We start from the raw sequence: 25417 nt of genomic DNA on the forward strand, positions 1-25417 counted from the left end.
AATATAGACAAAATATAAAAGTAAAAAAAAATCTTTAATGTCACTTAACATGTTGCTTATATATTAAAGATGTTTGTAATTTTAGCTGGTGATCACATTTTTTTTTTTATTCAATGTGCAGTAAGAACAACACTACTAGCTGCCCATGCAAGGATGCACAACACCAGTGTGCCTTCCCACTTCTAGTCTTCTGAGTAACACCAACCAAAGGACCTGAATGGCACATAGTTATCAGAAAAGAAACATTCAGAATGAAACAATGATCTAATATATAATTATCTGTATGGGTGGAATTTAAAAGTTTTTCATAAGATTCTGAATGCTAATTGCATCTTTGCTGTTTTCCTCCGATAGGTATATTAGCTATTTTAAAGAGTAGTTGGCACTGCACTTACCTAATACGTCATAGTGTAAAGACCTGCATCACCTCTCTAACAGCTCAAGCGCAACTGCGTGAAGGATCCAGATTTTGTTCTGATCTTTTAAAAAGAAAATTTGAAAAATGTCTCCAGATATGATTTGAAGTACAATACTTTGAAGTAATCTTAAAATATTGGAGGCTTTCAACATTTTCTAAAAAATAACAGGTTTTCTTTTCATTTAGTATTGGGAAAATATGTAAAAGCTCATTTTTACAAAAACATTAAAAGCAGATGAGTAATTTATTACATAACAAAAATTATAAATAATGGATCCATTTAAGAAAAATCTATAAAGATTTTAAGAAAAGTCTATAGTAAACAGTATGAATTCTCAAAACATTGGCATTCTTCGTGTTGTTTAAAAGTGAATGTTTATTAAAGTTTATGTAAACAAAAAACACTTGTTAAAAACGAATACACAGGAAACCATCATTAGTATACATATACATGGGGTCATCATTTTTTTTAGATAAATAAACATGTTCTCCAATATTAATTCACACTATAAGATGAACTTAACCATATAAGATAAGCAAACAGAAATAAAATAATAAAATGAAAACAAGAGGCTGCCCTATCAAGTCGTGATAACAAAACAAGATCAAAACAGTAAGCAAAGATCTACACAACCCAGATAACTGGAAAGAAGAATTTTGCAAAGCTGGTTGTTTCACGGGTTTTCACAGATTTCAAAAGTAATAACTGATCTGGAGAAAATTCAGAGGTAGAATACACGTCAGCCTTCATAATTTTCAAAATAAGTCCTTGTAACAAGGTAATGCTTGTGCAGCTTAAGTATTGGTTATTCCTTGAAACTCACATTTCTGGTGGAGAAAGAAAAAATTTCAAAATGAAGCCATCTGCTTATTATATTTTTGACTATTTAAAATTAGGATAAAAGGTAACAATCAAATCTGATCTCATGATCTCAAGTTATCCAAAATTGTAAATGCATATTATTCTTAATTAATTGCTGAAGTGAACAGAAAAAAAATATTGAAAAGATAAAAAATCAGACCAGAGAAAGTTTTACTACTACAGAACGGTGCAGTATCTAAGACTACAGAACGAGGTACTTGCAGAGCACCTTTACTGTGGCAGGCTCCCAAGAAGGAATGAATAACTAATGCCCACAAGAAAAATGGTAACATAGAGATCATGCTAATGTAAAAATTTATAGGTTGAGAATGCAATATAGTAAAAATCTGCAAATTAATGCAGTTGTTAAAAAAAAAAAAAAAAAACACTTTCTTTAAAAATATACACTTCATGAAAAGATGAAATCCCTGATAATACACTGCACAGAGTCATTGTTAAAAGGCAGTACATAAACAGAAGAATAAAAATCATTCCCCCTACAATATCAGGTATAGCAGATGGACTGTTTAGATTGCTCTTGGCCAAAAGAGAACGTATTTTGACTTGCTATGTAACAAGGAAGAACATAGAGAATTCTCTAAGAAGGCTATTTATCCTCAGAAACATACCATCTAACAGTCTCTAAAGAATGAGACAAAAGTGATCCACCAGTTATTAAGCAAAATATTGGGCTTTTCCAACAGCCCACCAGTAGAGTAAAAGTTTTAAGTGCTACATCATCTCCCCTGTATTTGTGTATCATTTACTCTACCCTTCCTTTTTACTGTCTGACCATAAACTCTCAGAAAGAGAAAAAAAAAAAAGTTTGGAAATGTGGATCACATCACAGCAGCCTGAAAAGGGCAAGCCTGAGCAAAGCCTGAACTCTGACCAGTCTCAAATCGTCCCTAGGAGTTTAGCTAGTTAGGTCTGTGAGCATACTTAGCAATTTCCTAAAATACAGTGCTGGAGAGACAGAATAAAAAGTTAATAACCAGGTCTCTAACATCAAACAGACATTATCTAGAATAAAAAATATTTCTAAAAGTAGAAAAATGACAGTGAAGATAAACAGATGAGAAGTTGATTATGGTCTATGAAGAGCCTAACATTAGATATTAATAATCTTCAAGTACAAACAATGAAAAACACATTCTGATGATTATTCTCAGACACTCCTTTAGAGACAGTTTTGTCTAGCGTGCCAGAATCAACTGCATTTTACTTAAACTTTCCCTGCGGAGAGTCTTTCCTTCATTGCCGTAATTGAGAGAATTTCGTGGCATTTCTGGTTCACTTCCTAATATGAATCATTTGTTGGTTGGACATAACTAATAAAAAGAATAATTTTGCAATATATATTGCTGTCAGGAGTTATGTCCAAATAAGCAGGCAAGGTCTTTGGAAACTGTCAGTTGAAGCAAAACCATTAAAAAGGGAATTAGGGTCTGTTATACTGTCTGGTCTTTTGGAGAGCACTTTGCAGCTTACATTTTCCATCTTTTGTAGTATCAGAGTCAAGAGATGAAGAACTTACCACTTTCTAAAGTGTTTAAGAAGGTAATATAATCATAAAAGTAAATGTTTATAAACAGTTTAAATGTAACCCATATGGAAAAAATTAATCTGATAGAATTCAGATGAGTTACTTTTCAGGTACTGCTCGATCAGCTGCCCTTCCAGCCGCGCGCTCTGGGGAATGCGAAGGAGACCTTAACGTGGAGCTGAGCGGCGACGAAGCCCGTAACGAGGACGTAGCGAGGCCGTGTCGACGCATCTCCTGGATCGCCCGCTCGCTGCCGACACACAGTAATCACAGTTACATAGCACCTCAGCACTGCAGGATGTTAGAGGAGGAAAAACAAACCTTCCCAAGCTTTTTCCTGGTGATGCAGGCAAAACTTTTGTAAAGACCTTTGCTTTCTTACAATGTCACTCAACTTTCTTCTTGTTTTAACAAGAAGGAAAAAAAGAAATTAATGGTAAACTCAGAATATTTCAGAGGGAATTTTTCAACTGAGCAGTTTTCGAGTTGAGAACATTAGATTTTGCATGACACTAGGAACACCGCTTTCCATAAACTTGGAATAATAGCGTATTTAAAAAAGCAACAGTATTAAAGAGGAAAAAGACAGCTCACTACAAAATAACTGCCCCTTACCGTTCAAATCGTTCGGTTGTTAGCTGCCTTTTCAAAACATCGTAGTCAGTCTGCAGCTGCGCAGCTTTACTTCGAAGCATGGAAACCTCTCTGCTATGACTGCTCCTAAAAACCAACCGACCAAGAACAACAACAAACACACAGAAAAAGAAAAAAAAACCATGAAAAGCAACAAAGTTTTCTTTGAACTTTGTTCATCTAGCAGAATTAGTACAAACAAAACAAATACTCAACACCTTTTTCACACACCCCAAAAAGGAAACACATCAGAAGAAGGGAGAACAGAGTAAATAAAACAGCATGTTTCTAGAAGCAACTAAGGTGAGAAAGAAGAGAGAAGCTTGCAAGGCTCTCACCATATCTGTACTACAGTACATCATATTCTCTTTTGGCCAAACTTAAGCATAGACATGGTTTAAAGCAACAGATGAAACAAGTTATTGTTTTATTAATTTACTAGCTCTATTTCAATGTAGGAAGGTCATTAGGTGCACATATTAAAGAAGAAAAAAAATAGTAGCTATCCACAAAAAAATACAGATACGGCTTCAATAAAAAGTGTATCAAGCAGGCTACAGTTCTCGGGCTAGAAATGAACATAACTGAATCAAATCTAAGTAAAACTGGTATTAAAGCAAGCTCACACCAGCTACCTTGCCTGCGGGCCCATTTGCTTCAACAGCAAGAATTTGAAAGGAAAGTAATTTTGTCGATCTTAATAGCAATTAAATGTACTTCTCAGCTAATCACCAGCTTGGACAGTTCAGTGCTTGTTTGCAAAACACCACAAACACCATTAGAAAGCAAACAAAATTATCATCAATTTGAGAGCAAAGTTAGGGGTCTAAATCAGACTAATCAACCATATTATTCCATATAGTCTTCAAAGCCAGTGTGACAAAAGTGCTCAAAAGTCACTTCTGGAGGATGCGAAGATGTCCCAACTTGTGGCTAAAGACCTGGGCTTGAATTCCGCAGACTGGATCCCACTCCTAGCACCATCACAGGCTTCCCGTCTGGCACCTGCTGGTCTGACTCCAGGGAGATACAAGCTACTCAAGTGATTTGATCCAAAACAAACAAAAAAGCATATTTTCTCCTGTGTCCCTACTCTTCAGTAAAATTCTTAGAATGATTTCTTGATCCAGTGTGTAGTGAACAGATGCAGAAGAGAAAAGGTTTCAGCTTTCGATGGTAACGTTATTCTAAGTCCTTCAGAGACTGGCAAATGCTTTCAGGATGAAGGTATGAATTCGGGACCCAGTATCATTATTATGAAATAAAGAAAGAAAGCAAACAGTTCTGTAAGTTCTGAGGTTATTACATGTAAGTGACATTAAAACAAAACTAAGATCAGGAAGTCAATCATCCAAAAATTAGAAGAGACTAAGATTAATTTAATTTGGAACCTTCATATGTAGTAATCACCGTATAATTAGAATATATACCTTTTTTTTCCTCCCAGGACATCTACCTCTTCCACAGTACATACAGATAGCTCTTGACAAGTAGTTTGGCTATTCAATACATTCAATTCATTTAATATTTAATCAATGCAGAGTCTCAGATCTCATCTACTGCCTTATGACTGCAATAGTATACAACTACTACTCACTTCATAAGTTTCACAGACCTCAAAATTATGGCACCAAAGAGCTTCTCAAGCAAAATTTCAATTTCCAAATCTAAAAGCAGAAGTTGGAAGTTGTAATAACTCCCATTTTACCTACAGGAAGTAGAAGCACAGGCACAGTAAGGCAAGAATTGCAAGTAATGTTCAATATTGATAGAAGTTTTTGTTTTGCCAGAACTGAAAATAAGTCCACTGAATTATTTTATTTCACAAGATATGAGTATAACCACCATAGGCTTCAGGAACAGCTATATTTAAATCTTCTGTTCTTTAGTCTCCAAGTACTACAAACTCAAAAAGGGAAACAGGGCATAAACAAATCATTCCCTCATCTGAATATCTGACTAAGAAGATACAGAAAATTTGAGGTACAGATAGTAGAACAACTCAGTGCAATAGAATAGCCCCAGCCCTATCAAAACATAACTATTACTATGAAGTAATTTAAATAGAGCTGCATATTTTTTGTACACCAGAAAGCCAAATTAACATTAAGTGAAAATCTAATTCTTTCTTTCTTCAGTTTTTCATAACTTTTACATTGCTTATTTAGTAGTTAAGATATTTCGACAGTTCATGTTCTTTGTACAGGATCTCGATTTTGGGTAAACAAAACTCAGTGATTCGAAGATATGGAACACTGAGTTGCTCAGGGGAGATCAACAGTGTTGTCCTTTACAAGTTAACTACAGTCTGTATTTTATTAAGGGAACATCATCTATCCCTGTGTCTTCCATACATTTCCTTTCTGCCCTATCTTAGTACTTATTAACTGAGTGTATCTGTTCTTCCTTTCTTAAAATTCTGGATTTGACTTTATTCTTCACCACCTTCTAGATTTGGCTGGTACTGCTCCTTCTTGCTACCTAATTTAAATATACCATTATCTTCACTGGCAAATTCATCGCCGGTGAGTAAAAGGTATTTTCATCACTTGATACCTACAGATGAAACCTCAATTTCCCTGCTTCTAATCATAAGGAAAACTTATTAACTTTAATTTATTAAATCCTTTTCTTCTCTGTTAAATGAATTTCATATGAATAACATATATTTATCTTAACATTAACATATTCAAGCTCACAGATGCCAGTTCTTCAAAGACAAATAACAATGTGACGTTTTGGCTAAAAAGCAGAGCAGAAATCCATTGCTTTCTGAAGCTAAGAAGCGCATCAAAACCTATGAAGGAGAAGTGTCATGAACTTTAAAAAGTTATATATTAGGATGCAAAGTTTAAATGTCCAAACCGTAGTGGAATGCATGCATACATTTGCAGATGCAGCCAACTAAACAATTTTATAAATTATCACATCTTGTCTGGCTCTGAAGTGCCAGAAACAGATCAGCTAACTATGAAGCTTAAGGAAAGCATTTTAGTTACTATCCTGAAAAGATTGGAGTATTAAATCAGACGTGTCAACTTCATGAAAGACATCACCTCCTGTGCCTGATTCATGTGGGAAAGATGCTGATGTGAAAATGAATAACGACCAGCACAGAAAGAACTAAAATGAAGCAAACAATCTGGAGACAGACTGGGAAAAGATCCAGAGAGAGCTTGAGTGCTCCTTCTCAAGCCTGGGAAAACAAGCTCAGCTGGGTATACCGTCCTGCAGTAGGTGTCCCTTGGAACACTGCTAGTGCTAAACTGATGTCTACCACAATTACCTTTGAATAATCAAAGAGATCTGAAAGATCCAAGAGAAGCTTAAGGGGAAACCATGTCATGACAGACCAAAAGGCATGGCTGCTAAAATCCACTCAACCATAGTAAGTATTGAAGATCTGACTATGTGCAAAAATTTCTTTAAAATTTACATAAAACAAACACTGTTAAAACTTACAGTTTGCTCTCAGCGAGTGTTAGCTTGTCTTTCAGCAACTGAATTTCTGAATCTTTTTCATGGGATGTTAAATGGTTCTGAAATTCTTTATCTCTACTAGTAGCCAGCAGTGCTTCAAGGTTCTGAATTGTAAGTCTCTCACTGGATAACTGCTTCTTCATCAATTCCGCCTCTGATTTTATGTCTTCTAGCTCAGCTAGAACCTAAAGTACAAATTCATATTCATTATAAATTTACTGATTTACAAAGACAAGCACACAGAATTCTCTTTCCTGAACACTTGTTACACAAATTGAAATGATTTTAAAGTTCATAAAAATGAAAACTGAAGTTGAGCTCAAAAGATACTAATCCCCCAAAGTTACAAATTATTTAAATTATACTCAGTTATTTAATACTCAGATATGCATCTGTCAAGTGTTTTGCAAGAACTGTAATCACTGAATGCTAGAAATACTTGGGCACGTGATTGGAATACTAACCACTTTTCGCAGCAGTAGGCTACTGCACAGGTTAAAAAAATACCATTTACTTCATTTGATTTGATTGAAATTGATCAAAGATCGGCTTACAGCTAGCTTTTCAGCTTTTTGCAAAAAATAAATATACTTGTTCTCCTCAATCAATTTACAAATATAAACAACTGGGAGGATGAGACTCATTTTCCTCATTTTTGAATACAATAACAGAAAGACAGATCAAATCCCTAAGTATAGACACTACTTCATGTAACAACCAGTTGCAATGAAAAACATTCATCTATTAAAAATATCATATTTTTATTCTATTGAAGCAACTGTTTCATAGAATCACAAAAAAGATTGGGCTTAAAAGGGACCTCTAGAGATCATGTGGTCTAACCTCCTTGCTCAGGCAGAGTCAGCTAAAGCAGGTCGCCCAGGATCGGATCCAGGTGAGTTTTGATTATAGCCAAGGGGGGAGACTCCACATCATCTCTGGACAACCTGCCCCAGAGTTCAGCCACCCTCACAATGCAGAAGTATTTTCCTCTGTTCAAGTGGAATTTCCTGTATTTCCGTTTGTGCCCATTGCCTCTCATCCCTTGTCCTGTCACTGGGCAACACTGAGAAGAGCCTGGCCCTGTCCTCTTGATACACTCCCTTCTCATATCAGAAATGTTACAGTCCATTAATCATTCTTGTGGCACAATTATTTCAAAATATTTTACGCATTTCAGCATAAATCATTAGGGAAAGCCTTTGAGTTCTAAATAAGAGATGCACAATTCATCTTTCTAAAAGAAAAGCTCACATTTGAGTAATTATGGTAAAAAAAAAAAAAAAAAAGCATAAATACTAGCGTCTCTAGTTGGCAAATCTATAGCTATCACATATTGTAATCGTTAATGAACCAAATTCATCATTCCTGTACAAAAATATTATAATATAATGCACATGTTGATTAAAAACAAAATAAGCTATTTTGTTATTTCCTCTGCTACTTACCCTTTCATAATCCATGCTTTTGGATGTCAGCTGCCGAGATAAATGGTCTTTGCCAGACTCAAGCTTCACACACAGTTCTCTCACGGACGCCAGGTCAGCCAAGACAGAAGATTTTTCCTGATTTTCACGTTTAAGTTCCTCTTCCAGTTTGGACATATTTTTTGTAATAGAGGAGATCTGAGATTCGTATGCTTGATGTGCGACAATATGCTAAACAAACACAAGGCCCCAGTGTCAAATGCAATAATTCTCTGTTGAGTAACACTTTTTCCTGTACTTGCATGGTGAACTGAACTTTAGATTATCCTGATTGCCTCCCCTCTCCCTAAATCACAGCAAAGAACTACTACTACTAAGATCATTAAGATTGCAAGGCATTACACAATAGTAGAAGGAGGCTGTATTGCAGCTTAAACACACACAAAAAATACAATCTATTCTTTTCTCAGCTTATAATATCAAGTCTATTGCTCTTTTTTTATTTTTTGGGAGGAAGGGGTAATTAAAAGAAATAGAATATAGCAAGGCCACACGTACTATAGTCTAAAGCTTTCCTGACCTCCATAAACTTACTGTTTCTAAAATAGAAACTTTCCTATTTTCAATAATACTGGTATAGGTCTTTGCATTAATAGCATTCCTGATGGATAATGGTTTTCTCAATTTAGACTGTTCCCAGATATCTATCCATTGATTTGAAGCAATGATTCAAATTATTTATTCAAAACAATTCAAACAATTTAATAAATTTTCAACATAATCATACAGCAATTATTTTTTAAGCACATGAGAGTTTCTTACAGAACCTTTAAACAGGAAATGTGTCTAACCAGTATCCATTATGTTTTCAAAACCTGAAATGTCCACAGTTGAAGCATTCATGTGTACAAATCGTGTATTCCATTAAAACATTAAAATATGTCAACATCATTAGAAACAACTTGAGTGTAACTCACTTGCCTTGAAAGAATTACACTACATAAATTATTACCTCTTGTATCTCTTTTTCTAGAAGTTCTACTCTCTCGCGTAGATGCCTGCGATCTGTATCTACAGAAAGGAGTTCCAGCCTTATTGAGCTGCTTTCTCCTTCAGCTTGATGAGCCTTGATTTCCCAGTCTTCGGCTTGTGAATGGAGCATTCGGAACTTCTCTAACAAATCTTGATTTTCTTTTTCCTAAGGAAACAGTAAAACACTCTCAGTCCAATGCATTTACTGAAAACAATAAATGTCTACAGATTATAGCTTTACCTTTGATGCCATCAGGCTTTCAAATCTGGACACTTCAGTGATGTAATTATGAACTCTAGTCTTCATCTCTTCTTTTTCACGTATTGCATCTTCCAGTTCAGTACTGACAGCCTAAAAAGATTGCAAAAAATTTTGGGGAAAGGAGACTACGCTGAAAGCTTGTTTATTTCTTCTCCACCATATCAACTAGGCTAAAAGTATTAACACTAATTGATTTGCACTTTCTACCCAGTCATTACTAATACCCTAATATTCAACAAATACTGATAACTGCATATATCAAAACAAAACGCAGGATGTAGCAACTTGGATTTACAAGTTATTCAGGCAAGCAATACATAACGCTTCGATACCTGGTTTTCTCTGGTCATTGTAGCCAAGTCATCTTGTAACCGCCTGTTTTCTTTCAGAGCTATTTCCTTTACTCGCCCCATTTCGGCGAGCTCTACATGGGATGCATCAAGTTGGCGATGTAGACTCGTCATCTCACGGTCCCTGTTGCTCAGCATGTCCTTCAGCTGGCTATCAAAGGGAGGATTTTAACAATTTTATTTAAAATGTCCTTTCCCAAACTATAGCACATACTGCTGAAAATTATCAGATAGGGCTTCTCAATATGCAAAAACAAACAAACAACCCACCCCAATGCTAAACTTCTTGCCTGACAAGCAGGTTATTACACAGGCCAAGAGTTAATAAAGTAGGCAAACAAACTAAGGATTTAAAAATCACAGCATACTCCAACAAAATAGAATTCATCTTCAACTTTAAAGATTTAGCTGGCATGAAAAAAAAATACACATTTATTATGCAATTATAGTAATGACAGATGTTTTTGTCTGTGTTTGGTAGTGGTTACAGTTTGTTAGCAATTGCATATCAATATCACAAAAGAAGATGACAGATCCATCCCCATGTAGCTTACACTTGTAAGGCAACAATCAAAGAGTAAAGAAAAATGTAGACAAAAGAAATAGAAATATTTCATGAATGTCCACAGACATTTGCATTAGCTTTTTGCTACATATTCTTCATGCACCAAAGCATAAAAATTTCAGTTAAGCTGCTCTTCAGGTGATTAACCGTTTTCTACTGAGAAGTTATAGGTTGATTATTGAAAATTAATATCGAAAACTGGCGAGAAAGGATTAGATAAAACTCACTAAAAACTAGGAAGCAAGAATCTAAAAGCAGACAATAAATTAAAGTATTTTAATTAAGAGTGTGCCGGTAGTTTAAGCAGGAAGAATTAACTTGCTGATAATTAGAGGTCAATTCTGAGTCTGCATTTAATAATATCTAATCCAGTACATAGAATGCTACAAAGCCACTTTTAATTGAGAATTAAGGTTGTTAATAATTAGGAAAAACAGAAGTAGAAAACAATCATTAATACCTATCCTTAAAGTATCTTAGCAGTCTACCATGTAATTGTAAGGAAAGTGTCTTCAAAAGTCATATATAACTTTTTCAGTGTATGCTCCTTTACCTGACTTAAAAATAGAATAATTATATCAAAGGTAATTAAACACCAAAATAATTAAAACACCAGAGTAATTTTAAAAGCCATCTACTACAACTTTGAGACCACTGAAGATACTCATTGGAGAAAACAAAACTACTAATGAAAGTGTCTCAGTCTTTACTTACTCTGTTGAGGACTCCAACTCTGACAGAGTTAGTCGCAAATGAGTAATTGTTTTTTCCTATGGGAATAAAAGGAAAATTTGTATTAAGTAATATTATATTGCAACACACCAGGATTCTTCAAGTTAAAGACTTTTATAATTAAAAGCTTTATTTTAAGTCTTCAGGAAACAGTAATTGCATCAAGTAATTGCACTTTAAAAATTCCAAGGTTCCTTCCTTTATTGATAAAGAATTGTCTTGACATTCAAAAGAGTGGGCATTCAGCTATAGACTCTGTGACCTCAAGAAAGATCCTTATTTTGATATACCTCCAAATGCAAATAACACTCCTGTATTCCTTAGGATACTGAAGGACTACACTAACAATCATAATTACAATTTTGTTGAGCTGACAAATGACCCTTTGTATTGCACAGATCCAAACATAATACGCCCAGAGCTCTGTGCCGTCTTTATCATCAAGGTAAAGGATCTGCATAAAATTTAACTGCACTCCATATAGAACACAAAGTAGTACTGTTACTACGCATACCTTATTAGCTAAGTTGTCGTCTAAGCATGCAATTCTTTCCGTTTTTTCATCTACAGTTTCTTGAAGACTGTCCTTTTCTTTATCCAATACAGTAATAGTGCTTCTAAGCACATTGACTGTCTCATCCTGGGAGGTGCTCCTCTGGTTTAACCTGTCTACAAATAAAAGAATAAGTATTTTTGATTCTGAAAAGGCAAATAAAAGTAAAAAAAATAAAAACAACAACAAAAGAGGAATTACCTATTTTTTCCTCTAGTTTTAAAATTTCTTCTTGAGCTGACTGGAGTTCATCCTTTTTGAGAGACAACCGGTGCTGTAAATCTTCAACAGACCTCTGGAGTTGTTCATTTAAGAGCCTGGGAAATCAATATGGAGTTGAAAAAAAAAATAGCAATTCTCTCTAGTCCCACTGATGCAGCTTGCATGGGCATCTGCCTTTGTTTTAAGAAATAGCACTTGGACATCATTTAAGAAATTTCTGTTCCACTACATTTATAAGCAGAGAACAGAGTGCTTGGAGGAAGCAATTCTAGGAGGAGGAGAAAGTTTTCACAAGTTATATAATATTTGGTGTTAGACTTACTGAAGTGAACAAAGCTCAGCTTTAAACTGAGAAGAGTCATCTGATGTCTGGACAAGTTTGCTGGACTTCACTTTTAATTCATTTTCCAAAGAATTTATTGTTTCTTTCATGACCGAGATTGTAGCCTTTAGTTCACATCTTTCCATCTCAAACTACAATTGAAAAAGACCATTTACCGTGTAGAAACCTTCTACAATTTCAGTTTTTAAATAAATTTAAGTTGTGAACAGCTAACAAATTACTTGAAAAGTCTATCCTGTAAGTAATGGGAGTTTACTTGCTAAAAATGTACTTACTCCTTGAATATTATTTTCCAATTCTGAAATATCACGCTCCATTTTTGATTTTTCAAGGTTAGCTGCTTCCTGTTGAATCTGAGATAGAAGGATAGGATTACATGTAATAAGATACACATTTTTAGATACAAGCATGATTTTAAAAAGAGCAAGCAAGAAGAGTTTATGTTCTAAATAACTTGAAATTAATTTAAGAAAATAACACATTTATGCAAATACAACCCTGGAAATATGAAACATAACACACATTACAAACTTAAATAGTCCTTCACCAAGCCTATGGAGAAATCATATTTCAAGTGATTTGTCTGATTTCATTTCAGTGCATGAATGCAGTGAAATTATTTTTAAAAATTCTCAAACTTCCCAAAGGCCTGAGCATGATGCTTTTTGTGCAATGCTCTTTTCACATATGAAGTGACTCTAATCTCTAATCCAGTTTCCTTTTCTTCCAAGTGTATCAAAACAAGATCAGTTCCAACCCTTGCTGCTGCTTTTCTTTTTTAGAGAAAAGACATACAATTAAAAATCAAAGCATTTTTAAATCTAGACAGGAACTATTATTAAATAATTAATCAGTGCTTTATAGCTCTGAGAGAAATGCTTTATAACACTGAGAATGATATTTATAGTGCTTTATCTATACTTTACCAAGGAGTTAAAAATATTTGGTTTTCATTGTTTCTAGTATATGTATACATTGTTTACTCCCTGCCATTGCAGAGAAGAAAAGGTTTCCTTTCCATTATGGGATAAGGAGGCTTTAAAAGAGGTGGGCTAAGACTACAGGAAATGAAGCCCGCTTTAAACTGAGATGACACCTTGTGCAAAAAGGGGTTACAAAATGCACGCTGTTTTGCTCTCTGCAGATACACCAAGCTACAGCCATTCACTTAGATAATACACGTATTTTTTGCAACCAAATCTGAAGATGCCTGAGCACCACTTACAAGTAGAACATAAATAATGAAGAAAAACAAACATGCCCATGGTTGGGGCTTCACATGTGAACCCTTCACATCAGGATACCCTGCTTGCCTCCGTGTGTTCAGAACATGTTCCTCTCTCTTCATCCCCACATAGAGACTGAGGTTTCATTGATAATTCAGTCAATTCACCTACCTCTCTCAAGTGAGTTTGAAATCAGACTGTTTTGGATATTATTGAAAGAGGTGACTGACAAACAGCCTGACATAAACAGTATCATCAAATAAACCACAATGTCCTATATACCAGCTCACTGAAAGCAATGAAACTAAAAAAATAATAAATTACCTGTAATTTTTCTCTTAGGCTTTCTTTTTCTGCCATTAGTCTTTTGAAGTCAATCACTGCAATGTCTCTTTCATCTTCCACATGACTTTGAGAAAATAAATTATGTTTTGCTTCTCTTCTTAACCTGTTTAATTCAGCTTGAGACTTCAAAAGTTTGTTGTTTATTAGCATACATAGATTGCAATTAACATGACATATACACTAACAAAATGAGAGTAAGTTTAAATGGGGCCATTATAATAGAAGCGCTATATACCTCTTTTTCCCTAGACATTCAAGATCTTAAATCAGAGGCATGAAAACATCCTCCCAAACTTATATAATTCCATCTACCGCCTAACTTCTATTTTCTTACCAGTTACTTCTATTTTCTTACCTGCTTTCCAACCTATATTCTCACACTACCTTCTCATGCATTCTAGTGACTTTTGCTGACCTTTCTCATGATCTATCCAAAAGTCTGAACAATTACAATAACCTTGAAGCTAATACCCTGACTTTGCAACACACCATTTTACTAAAACAGATAAAAATAATTATATAATATTCTTGGTTATATTCTAATAGGTCTATACTCAAGTTATATGGATAGGCCTATACACAAATCATGTTATGGACAGACGTTTTTTCCCCTCTTTTTAAATAAGCAATAGTACAGTACATGTTAATTAGTTAATTCAGTGACAATTAAAACAATCTCTCTTTACCTGCTCACAAAGAACATTTAATCTGTCTCTTTCTGCAGTCAATAATTTCACATTGGACTGAATTTCTATCATGTGTTTTTCAAATCTGTCTAACATGGACTGTAACTCATCTCTTTCTCTGGTGACCAGTCTAAGATCTTCACTCTACAAAGAGATTAATAAAATTTATGTTAAAATGCACATTAAAATATTTGGATAGTGAAGTAATACAAGAAAAAAAACTCACAGTAGTAATAATATATAAAAAAATGTAATCCCAGAAAAAAGCCTGGCACTACTGGTATAGTTCAACAATAACAACTAATCATAAAAGCAAAAAAGAAAAAAAAAAAAGAAAAAAAAAAGAAAAAAAAAAGAAAAAAAAAAGAAAAAAACCAACAAAATTAACAATTTTCTGTTTCTTTACCAACTAAATTTACCTATTTTAAACAAAAAGGCCAAGAGTAAATTAACATTACAATAAAATTTGAGTAGGAAAATTAGAAGTAAATTCACTAGAGTTCCTCTTAATTATTTTTGTTAAAATTATAAATTAAAAAACAAATGCAGTCATTTGCTGTCACTGAAGTTAAAAATGCATTTGTTAGTTCCTTGAAGGGAACTACAGAATTTCCAAAATTTTTCTAACTGGTCTTGACAGCAGAAGCATTACCTTTTCTGGAGTCCTACGGCTTGGGCTAGGCCTTCGTTTTATCATTTTCTGAAGATATTCAAGTTCTCGCTTATAATAATCTCTATCGTCTTCTAAAGTCTTTACAAATGCATCGAGACGAGATGGAGATTTGTCTCCTAGAGCTATGCCATACCCTAATCTCATTCTTTCTATTTCTAGGACAAGTTCTCGTTCTGCAGAAAAAGAAATAATAACAAATAACTGCGTAAGGACCTCGTGGAAGTCCATGTTGGGATATTTGCTTTTGGGATGAACTAAATCCCTGCAGCAAGTCTACTGAGGACGTAAGGGTTGTGGTTCATGCTAAACACAAGCCAGCAATTGCCCTGGCAGGAATAGGGGCCTAACAGCACATCGGGCTGTAGCAAGAAAGGCACAGCCTTAGGGATGTGGTTATTCTCCTTTAGTTAGCACCCATGAGAACACATCTACAGCACTGCACCCAGTTTTGGCCCCCCTTGTAGAAGACAGACATTGATAAACTTTATTTGTCCTCCCCAGACTCTCCCAGCTGGGAGGGGTGACTAAGGGAACTGAGCTTTGTTCAGCCTGGAGGAGAGATGGTTCCAGGTGGGAACCTAAGGGAGAGCCTGCCAGTGCCAAGAGGAGGATATGCATAAGGTGGAGCCAGGCTCTTCAGTGAGCAGCACTGTGGGGAATAAGAACAATGATTCTGATCCAATACAAAGAAAATATTTTGGAATCTGAAGATACATTAAAAAATAAGTTGCCCAGAGAGGTTGTGGAGCCTAAATAGTTTTCATGTGTAGCTGGACAAAGCTCTAAGAAATATGGTCTGAAAGAGGGAGAGAAAATTTATTCTGTACAAAGCTACTGCATTATTAGTATTAGGGTGTCCTGTAGGATCACAATGAAAGGTTAATCTTTCACTCTGCAATTAAAGAGCAGACCTTTGTGGAAAAAAAAAAAATCAGTTTAATTCTGATTGAGGAACTACTTTTTATTTAACACACATCAAGCCTCTTAGTACTATTAGCTATATCTTAAATATGATGTTACTATCTCAAAAAGTATAGCAAGTTTAAAGGCATTTGTATTTGATAATTTACCTTTTATTTCTAAGCTTTCTACTTTTTCAGACAGTCTTTGTTTCTCTTGTCCAAGCTGGCTTAATAATAGTTCAAGATTCTCTCTATCATCTGATTTTCCAAACAGTTCTTCACTCAGTCTCTCTTTCTCTCTGTGACATGAACACAGCTCCTGAAATAACAAGCAGTGATAATTATTACCAAAAAAAAAAAAAGATATTCAGAAAAAGTTATTTAATATTTTGTTAGACTTCACTACATAAATTTTAAATTTAACATGAATGTTCTACACTCAATGCTTTAACTCCACGCTTACACAAAGGCTTTAACAGCATTTGTTAAAGGCCATCACTGTTTTTATACTAGTTTTATACTACTTTTTATTGAACCAGAATAAGCATTACTTTTGACATACTTTGCAATCTTTCAGCTTATTTTTTAACTATATTATGTAGCTCCTTTAGCTGTTAGATCTATTATTCTTTAAAAACCATTGAATTACTACACTTTACGGCATTTGGAGATAATATAACTTTTATGCTAAAAAAACAATTATCGGTGCTTTGCTTTTTTGAGAAAGGAAAGATCATCTGGATGTCTATGACAACAGTACTACAAACCAGACACGGTGAGTGAAAAGAAGAAATCGTATGAAGAATTTTTTGAAGAGACTTCAACTGAAATTATTTTTACTTACTGACTTAAGCCTTGCTATTGTTTCTTCAAGATCCTGTATTTCACTGTGTTTTCTTTCAATTTCTTTCTATCGACCAAAATTAAAGTACATGTTAAAAGTTATATATTCAAAATGACAACAATTCCTGTGTTACAAACAAACAAAAATACCCTAAGGAGTCCCACTACATATAAATAAATAGATAAATTCCAGATAACATTATGCAAACTGGAAAAAAAAATCTCTGTACTCTTCCTATACAAGTCAATATGTAGTTTGTTGCAGCTAAAAGATATAAAACTCTCTCGGAGCTAGCAGCTGTTTCACATTGTAAAGTGTTAATGATTACCTTGGCTTCTCCTATTTCCTTATCTGCTGTCTCAAGCACAATTTCCTTGTGTCTTTCCAACTCCTGAGCCAAATGGTCTATTTCATTTAGTTCTTGACACAGTTCTTCATTTTTATTGCTTAATTGCACTACTTCACTAGTCACATTTTGTTTAGAATCCAACAGATCTTGAATGCGATTTTCAAGTTCTTTGTTTGTTTGCTGAAGATACTCAACCTAAAAGATATTTTTCATTAAAATATTAATATGCATTGTTAAATAAAATACTAAAAGTTCCTCCAAATCTTTCAAATTACAGTATCTATTAATAAAAAAATGTTTAAAAATGGCAAGATTATCTATTTTTGGAACATAACTATCAACATAGAAAGTTAACTTTACAAAGGTGCAAAGTGAAGGAATTCACTACTACAGTGTATACTTTATATAACCTATCCAAATATGAGGTGTATTCTAAAAATACAAAGTAGTGAAAAGCAGAGATCTGTATACAAACTGTGTAAGGCATCAGTCCAGTAGACCCACAGTATTCAAAGATTTCCTAAACTACACCAGATGTGAGGAAAGTTTCTTTTGTCCACCTGCCTGGCATATGAGCTGGGCTTAGCCTCACCATTACCCCTTCTTGAAAAGGAAGCTTTATCAGATTCCTAAGACCTGTTTTGCCCCAACGCACCTCAGCATTTTAAACATAAGATCTCCAGTAATCCTGCTCTACAAACATTGTTTTTGAAAGTGTTTTTTTCTCAGAATAAATGGAAGAGAACACAGGGACATTCAGCAGCAGTAAAAATACATATACAATAACCTAAACTATCCAAGGAATATTTTGAAAATATATATACGTCAGCATAACAGAGGTGCTGTCACTTCCATCTCAGAATCATTTTTCTCAAACTCCAGAAGGAACATTAGTGTAGACAAGAAAGCAAGCCTAAACTCTCTTTTATTCACAAACACTACTTTGGGGAGGTACCCATCTTCAGAGACTATAATATCAGCACTGAGCCAGAAAAAACGAACCTGCAGGACTAAAAGTGGATTTATGTTGCTCTGGAAGCACAGTGCATGCATCAGGTCACACTCTCTGGGCAGTCAATTTGTGTTCAGCATGACTTACTAATTCAGGATCACTGAACATAGCTGTTCTGCTTCTAAGTTACAGCTCATTCTGTATTCCTGCAGCACTGAACCTGAGCTACCCAATAAGCTCTGCAACCTGACTCTGCAGGCCATTGTGCATCATGCACAACCAGGGTACCAAGTAAAATTCTGCTGGAAACGCAGAATTAATGATGTATATATACACAGGTAGCCTTTACTTTATCTGTAGTCTACCAATTCAGTTACAAATCCTTATTTTGAAAGCAATACTGAATGCATGCCAATATGCATACTGAACATAACCATGTGTATCTTAAGTTTCTTTCATTACAAGTCTTTGAAGAAGAGCAAACAATTTAGACTGAGTTTATATCCAACAGCATTTTTTTTGTAAAAAAAAAGAATAGCTGGAAAAGTTTTTTTTCTGTTTAAGATTGGTAGTATTTTTAGTTTACCAATAATATATCCATTACCTGTAAATTTAAATGGGCAATAAGCTTCTCATTACTTTTACTCCTTGATTCCAGAGATATAACGTCATGAGAGCGACCGCCATCCAATGCTAGCACTAGACGTTCTATTTCTTTATCTCTTAGCTCAACCTTTGAGGAGAAAACATTAGTTCTTTATTTATCATCTTCTACACTGTCTTATAGAACCTTTGTTAAAATGAACACTTATGTGACATGCAGGGAGAAAAGATGCACCAAATTATGTCATGTTCCTTTTTTACATCCAACTGTTTTTGAATTCTGAATTTTGCTGAACAAAGAGATTCTTTGAAAGAAAAATAAGTGAACCAAAATTCAAAGCTAACTTTGTGAAAAGATAATGAGAAAAATAATCTTATCAGATAATTTGCTTGAGGACTAATTAACAGCTTTCATTTCAAGTGAAATTAATAGATGTTGCAAATTAACCAACCGAGGTTAGCATTTACATTTGTGGAAATGGCTTTTAAACCACATAATTCTCTTCAGAATGAAAAACAGGAAGCACTGGAAGAGGAAAACCAGGCCACGAACAAACAAAAAGAAAAAAAAAGATGGTGTTCACTAACCCCCAAATATCTAAAGATATAACATTAAAATGACATATTTTATTGATCCATTCTAAATAAATACTGTAAAATCTCCTGGCCATAGATTAATTTTAAAAATTCAAAATCTATAATTGTTTGAAACTGAAAATATATACATATATACTTTCGTATCAATATATACTTGCAGATGAAATTACGATCTTCAAGCAATGATTCTTATGAACTTAAAAACCCTAGGCACAGAAACTCTACCTACAATTCTCAAAAATGGGTCTTTTGATGTAAATTTTAATATGGAAAGTACTACTTAACAAGAGCAGAAGGAATATTACTGCATTTGAAAGACCAGCAATGCTAAAATACTTTTTAAAATATAAGATTAAAAAAAAAAGTTGGAAAAAATAATTTACGGGATTTAATTTTTTTCTTTTAACAAAACCTTCAATAATTTCCACTAAGGTTAAAATATAAATTATAATCAAGGCTACTGCAATGACTATACAGCCAATTAATAAAAAGTCCTGTACGTATACCTGTTTGCTATAATTTTTCATTCCTCGTTCAGATATCTCCAATTTTTCCTGTAGTTCTGTGACTTCTGACTGAAGTTCATGAATTCTGAAATGTAGTAATATATTGTATTTGTGGATTCATGGAATAATTATGCATATACAACAATTTGGCATTAGTATTTTCTCTTTCCTCATGAAAAAATGTTTCAGTAACAAAAAATAATTTTGTTCAAAGTACTAATGCAGCAAGTGTTCAAAATAAGAAAATCAGAAATATATTTTTAAAGTGATCTGAGCCTTTCATATTACAGAGACCCAACCCTGTATTATGTACTAAATAATGAAGAGTGTCACAGACTTTCAAAATAATTACATTAAAAAAGCTTCTTTCCAGAATGCCTGATTTAAAAAATGGTATAACAGTAAAACTAATAAAGAGATCTTAAAAGAAAACCTTCAAGAAAGTAAACAACATATTAAACACTCATACAACATTATCTTAGGCAGCTCTGTCAGTTATAAGGAACTATATTGCTCTTGAAACAATGAAACAACATGAAACATCTCTTGATGTCTTGAAGCAAGATGATCTCATCTCTGGAAGGCAGAAAAGGAAAAATATATTTCTAATTTAAAAATTCTTTAAATTACCGGTTATCGGCCACCTGAAGCAGGTCTGCAACATACGGGTCTTCTGGCTGAGGAACCGGATAGGCCTGAACGCCTGAGGGGGGAACTGGCTGGTCTATCTGCATGCGTTGGCGCCTGAACGGAATGCTTCTTTTCCTGCCACCTAAAAAAGACCAAACCCAGCTTGTTTTTACAGTTTAAAAAATATTTTTATCATCCAATTAACCTCTGAATTGTTTATTAATTTTTTTCTTATAATTTCTTGTCATTTCAATTTATTAAAAGTTTTGCATCATAGTAGAGTAGGTTATTTGCCTAAATGCAAAATAAAACATAAGACTATTTCCAGAAGGAACGATTACTTCTCATTAAACAACATCACATTGTACGTAATGATGGAAAAATCCCTGAAGAAAAAGGAGTAAGTATAGAGAAAGACACAAAAAGTGGAACATAACATCTTTGAAGTGAAAGATAGGAAATACAAAAAGATGTAAATATATATATAATATATAATACATACACACATATATATGTATATATATACACACACACACACACATATATATAATGTTTTCCCCTAACTGCATACTGATTTTTTTCAGAGGTTCACATAGGTTATCAACAGATTGAGAGAGAAAAGACTTAGGTTCAAAACTTCACAAAATACTTTTCATCATTTCCCTTAGTATGAGAGGAAAAAAAAAAAAAAGAAGAAGAAAAATAGATAAAGGAGAAAGAGATAAATCTAAAAGTTACATCTAGTACATTATAATTTATCAAAAGACACTTTAAGAATTGTTAGCTTCCAGATGGTTGGCTTGTTTGTAACCTGCTACTACTGAATCTTGAGTACAAAAATCTGAATTAGTCCCTATCATCAGTTAATTGGCAAGGTCCAAGCATCAAACAAGACCTGCCTCTGACTAAATTAGCAGCAGCAGCATTAGAAAATTAGCTGTTAATTGAGATTTTCCAGCCATGTTCTAACTTAATGATCATCTGTTGACTTCATATTCTAACTTGCCTATACTACAGCCTAAACTCAGAGCTAAAAGTTTCACAAAGTAATATTATTGTGCTGAACAGTGTTATTTTAGTGTAATAAACTCCCATGCTATACACACACACAAAAGATAATGTCTAGAATAACCAAGAAAAGCCTAGAGAAAAGTAAAACTATTTATGGTTATTTACACTTACCTGGGGTTTGCACCACTGCTTGCAGATTCTTCTCCTGAAGATGCTGAATTTTTTCAGTCTTGGCTTTGTTTTCTTTTTCCAACATTTTAATTTTATGTATATATTGGTTATTCAGAAATTTCAGGTCAGCTGTTTCACGGTCAACTTTCCTTAAGGTTACTTTCAAATCTTTGAGGACAAAAGGAAGGAAAAATAAATAAATAAAGTATTATCCTCCTCATCATTCATTATTCTTCCATGTAGCATTAACATAGATATATAAACGAATTTTGTGTTCTCTTCCCTACAATGATATCTTCAAATGCCTTCAAAGGCATTCTTCAAATGTAGCTTTTATATTCTTTTAAGGATAACTAAACTTCTCCAGGATTCCTGGTTCAGCCAAATTGTTGGCAGTAAAAGGATAAAAAGTCTGAACTTGTTTCATATTCATTTTATTATTTGCTATAATTGCACCGATACACTTGAATTAGAACTTTTGGCATATTGCAATAGCTAGATGTGGGTGTCTACCCCCTTTTGCCCTGGTCAGTCTATATGATGGGAAACTGAGAAACAAGGGCTTGCCGTGGCTGCCCTGTGTCAGTAAACACAGCCTTTGCACACAGGATTAAGCTAGGTGAGACAGGACTGCAGTTTGCTGGTAGAGTAAAAAAATGTCTTAATACTGTGATGAATTACGACTTAAACCACAATAATAAGCAAATAACCTCAGCAAGTAGAATTATTTAAATATGGATTTATATTCCTTAGTCTTACAGTGTATTTCCTGGGTTTCTTTTCATGTTCCCACCACCACCCACCTCAGACCGCTCGCCATACTTTTTATTTTACTAAGCCAGCTGCCCTGCAAGAAACAGTGCGTGCTGCAGCTAGTGTCTAACCAGATGTGTTGATCGGCCAGACGGCTGCTGTCAGACTTCTCCCTCTTTTTCCATCTCCCTTCACTTTCCATCTACCCGCATGGGGGTTGTTTTTTTTGTTTTGTTTTTTCTTTTTGTTATGTTTTAGTTTTCCAAAAATCTTTTAAGACTTTGACACTATTAGAGACTTCAATTGTCCTATCAGATATTGGTGAAACTGGGTCAAACTTAATGGAAATGATAGATGGACAGCATAATCACAATACCTTTGTTTCATTAGGAAAACAAACCCAGAGAGATTAATCAACATACTAATTTTCATAACTTATGACACTTACAAGACTTTGCACTAAAAATAGCAGTGAATTCTTTTAAAAATGCATTATTTTATATCAGTTGAGTGAAATATTGTAGAAGAGAACTAAAAAAGCACTACACATACATATACACATGCAAAGACACACACACACACATATATATATACACACATGCAAAGACACTGTTTTCTATGTATTTATATATATTTATACAATTAAAAACTCTTTGGAGAATAAAGGCACATTTATCTTTTATCCTCCTTCTGAATTTTAACCAAGAAGTAGGATTTCAAGATAGGAAAGCATAAGTGAAAACGTTCAAATGGTTTCACGTTCAATTAAATCAATGATATGCAGAGGCTCAAAAGCTTTTTAACTAGAAAAGTATCTGTAAATGAATCTCAATTCATTAAAGGTGCACTCACATACATAACTATATATATGTGAATTTGTAGATCAGGGATTTGTCCTCAGTTTTATTTTAACACTGAAGGATAAGAGAAAAAAAATGCACAATTTTTTTATTACCTTTAATACGACGATCAGATTGCTCTTTCAGCTTTAGTATTTCTAAGTGTAGTTCATTATTTTCTCTGGTAAGCCTAGCATTCTCTGTTTTATAAGGTTCCAAAATAGCATCATAGTTGCTGAATTCTTTTTCAATCTTCCCAGCAGACAACTTTGCACTGCGCAGGCTCTCTGTTGTATGGACAAGGTCACTAGAATCAAGGAACATGAGATACATTAGACCTGATATCAAACTTGAAATTGCAGATGTGAATTTTTATTCTTACCTCAGGGAGAAAAAAAAGGAAAAGGAAACTGGAAAGGAAAGGGTTGACTATTTACTATAGAACAAAAAGAGTCAAAGAAGGGCAAACAGAGCATTCATGCAAGAAAAACTGAATCATTTACCTAAATAAATAAATACAAGACAGGACAAATGCAAAAAAGAATTGAAAATGTGGAAAAGCACGATCCTGCACCTGACAACCGAATAAACTCTCCTTTCTACAGAGAAAAAAAAAATTAAAATGAACAAATTGTTTTTTTTTTCTCCAAATACTATTTCAGTTGCCGTAATGCTTACTCCAGAAGAAAGTTAATCGAAAAGAATCGGAAGGGTACTACTATCTCCATGGAAATCAAAAACTACATATGATATTAGCGATAAGTAACTATATACACTCTCATGAAAATAATATCAAAGTCAAATGACTAGGAGATTGAAACGATCTGTTAGATATAAGAATAAGACAATGTTAAAGAGAATTCCTCTATAGGCAGATGTGGAATAGTATATCCGTATTAGACACTAGCTAGCACTGGAACTTATGTGCATGTTCAGCCAAATATAAATGGATTACTATGGAAACTACTATGTTCCTAATGGCATCAAAACCACAAAATGGCAGAAATATCAAGGTTAACAGAAAGCTTGTTTTTATTCTGTTATCTATAATGACTGCAGCGATAGCAAACTTAAACGTACACTTCTACAAATGGAATCATAAAAAAATGAGCTGTGAACATTTAGTCACAGTTCAAACATCAGCAAATATAACCAGTTTTAAATATGTCTTTTCAGTACATACCAGTAGTAAATATTATGTTAGAAAACTGTTAGTATATAAAAGAGAATTCTCATATAGGTGTATTATATAGTTACTGAACTCTTATGTAAGAGAACTAGTAGTTCTCTTATGAGGTTAAAAAGTAAAATTTTCTTAGACTATAAACCTTAGAACTATCTACCCATTCTAACAATTTAAATTAAATCTTAAGATGCTCTCATTGCTCACGTAAATCCATCCGACACCCTCACACACAGGAACTAAATACTAGTTTTGAGATAACATTACTGGAAAACAATCTTCAGACTAAGCATTTTCCTTCATATGCCCTAATCAAAAAAAAAAAAAAAAAAAAAGCCTATGACTTAGGTTTTTTTAGTGATCTCCTTTTGGATACCTAAAAAGCTTTTCCACCAGAGGCAAACTCTCCACTCCCAATGGCTGCCGATAGCCCAGCTGATCGAGACGCTTCCTGAGATTAATGAACTTTCGCTCTGTGGCTGTGGTCATTGTAAACACACCTCAAACTTGCTTTCTCCAACTGAAGAGAAACAGGTCACCTGCAAAAGATTGTCTGTTACAGTACCTGTCCTTTAAAATCACAGTAATGCAGAAAACAATGGTGGAATTGTAGACAAAACAATTAAAAACTTTCAGAAAAACATTTTTACACATTTCTTTACAAAGATATATTTACCTTGAAAATCAGTTGCTTCCATCTGAACATTTCATTACATTTTACA

At 34.0% G+C, this 25417-nt stretch overlaps 1 protein-coding gene across 1 annotated transcript; it reads right to left on the minus strand.

Annotated features, from left to right (window-relative positions):
* Positions 1–219: 219 nt before the first annotated feature.
* On the minus strand, positions 220–25327 carry CEP135 (centrosomal protein 135). The gene is given in 26 exon segments (XM_010218231.2): positions 220–463; positions 466–479; positions 2930–3076; positions 3442–3546; positions 6922–7124; positions 8388–8597; positions 9379–9564; positions 9640–9750; positions 9993–10161; positions 11290–11345; positions 11822–11976; positions 12062–12177; positions 12405–12556; positions 12701–12778; positions 13976–14119; positions 14683–14826; positions 15335–15528; positions 16426–16576; positions 17102–17167; positions 17430–17645; positions 19007–19135; positions 20109–20193; positions 20739–20880; positions 21921–22088; positions 23629–23819; positions 25072–25327. Coding segments are annotated over 26 exon segments (3477 nt in total). The 5' UTR covers positions 25185–25327; the 3' UTR covers positions 220–431.
* Positions 25328–25417: the final 90 nt, after the last annotated feature.

Source organism: Tinamus guttatus, unplaced genomic scaffold, assembly GCF_059628265.1.
Source record: "Tinamus guttatus ecotype Peru unplaced genomic scaffold, ASM5962826v1 Tinamus_guttatus_pri_ptg000213l, whole genome shotgun sequence".
Taxonomy (NCBI): domain Eukaryota; kingdom Metazoa; phylum Chordata; class Aves; order Tinamiformes; family Tinamidae; genus Tinamus; species Tinamus guttatus.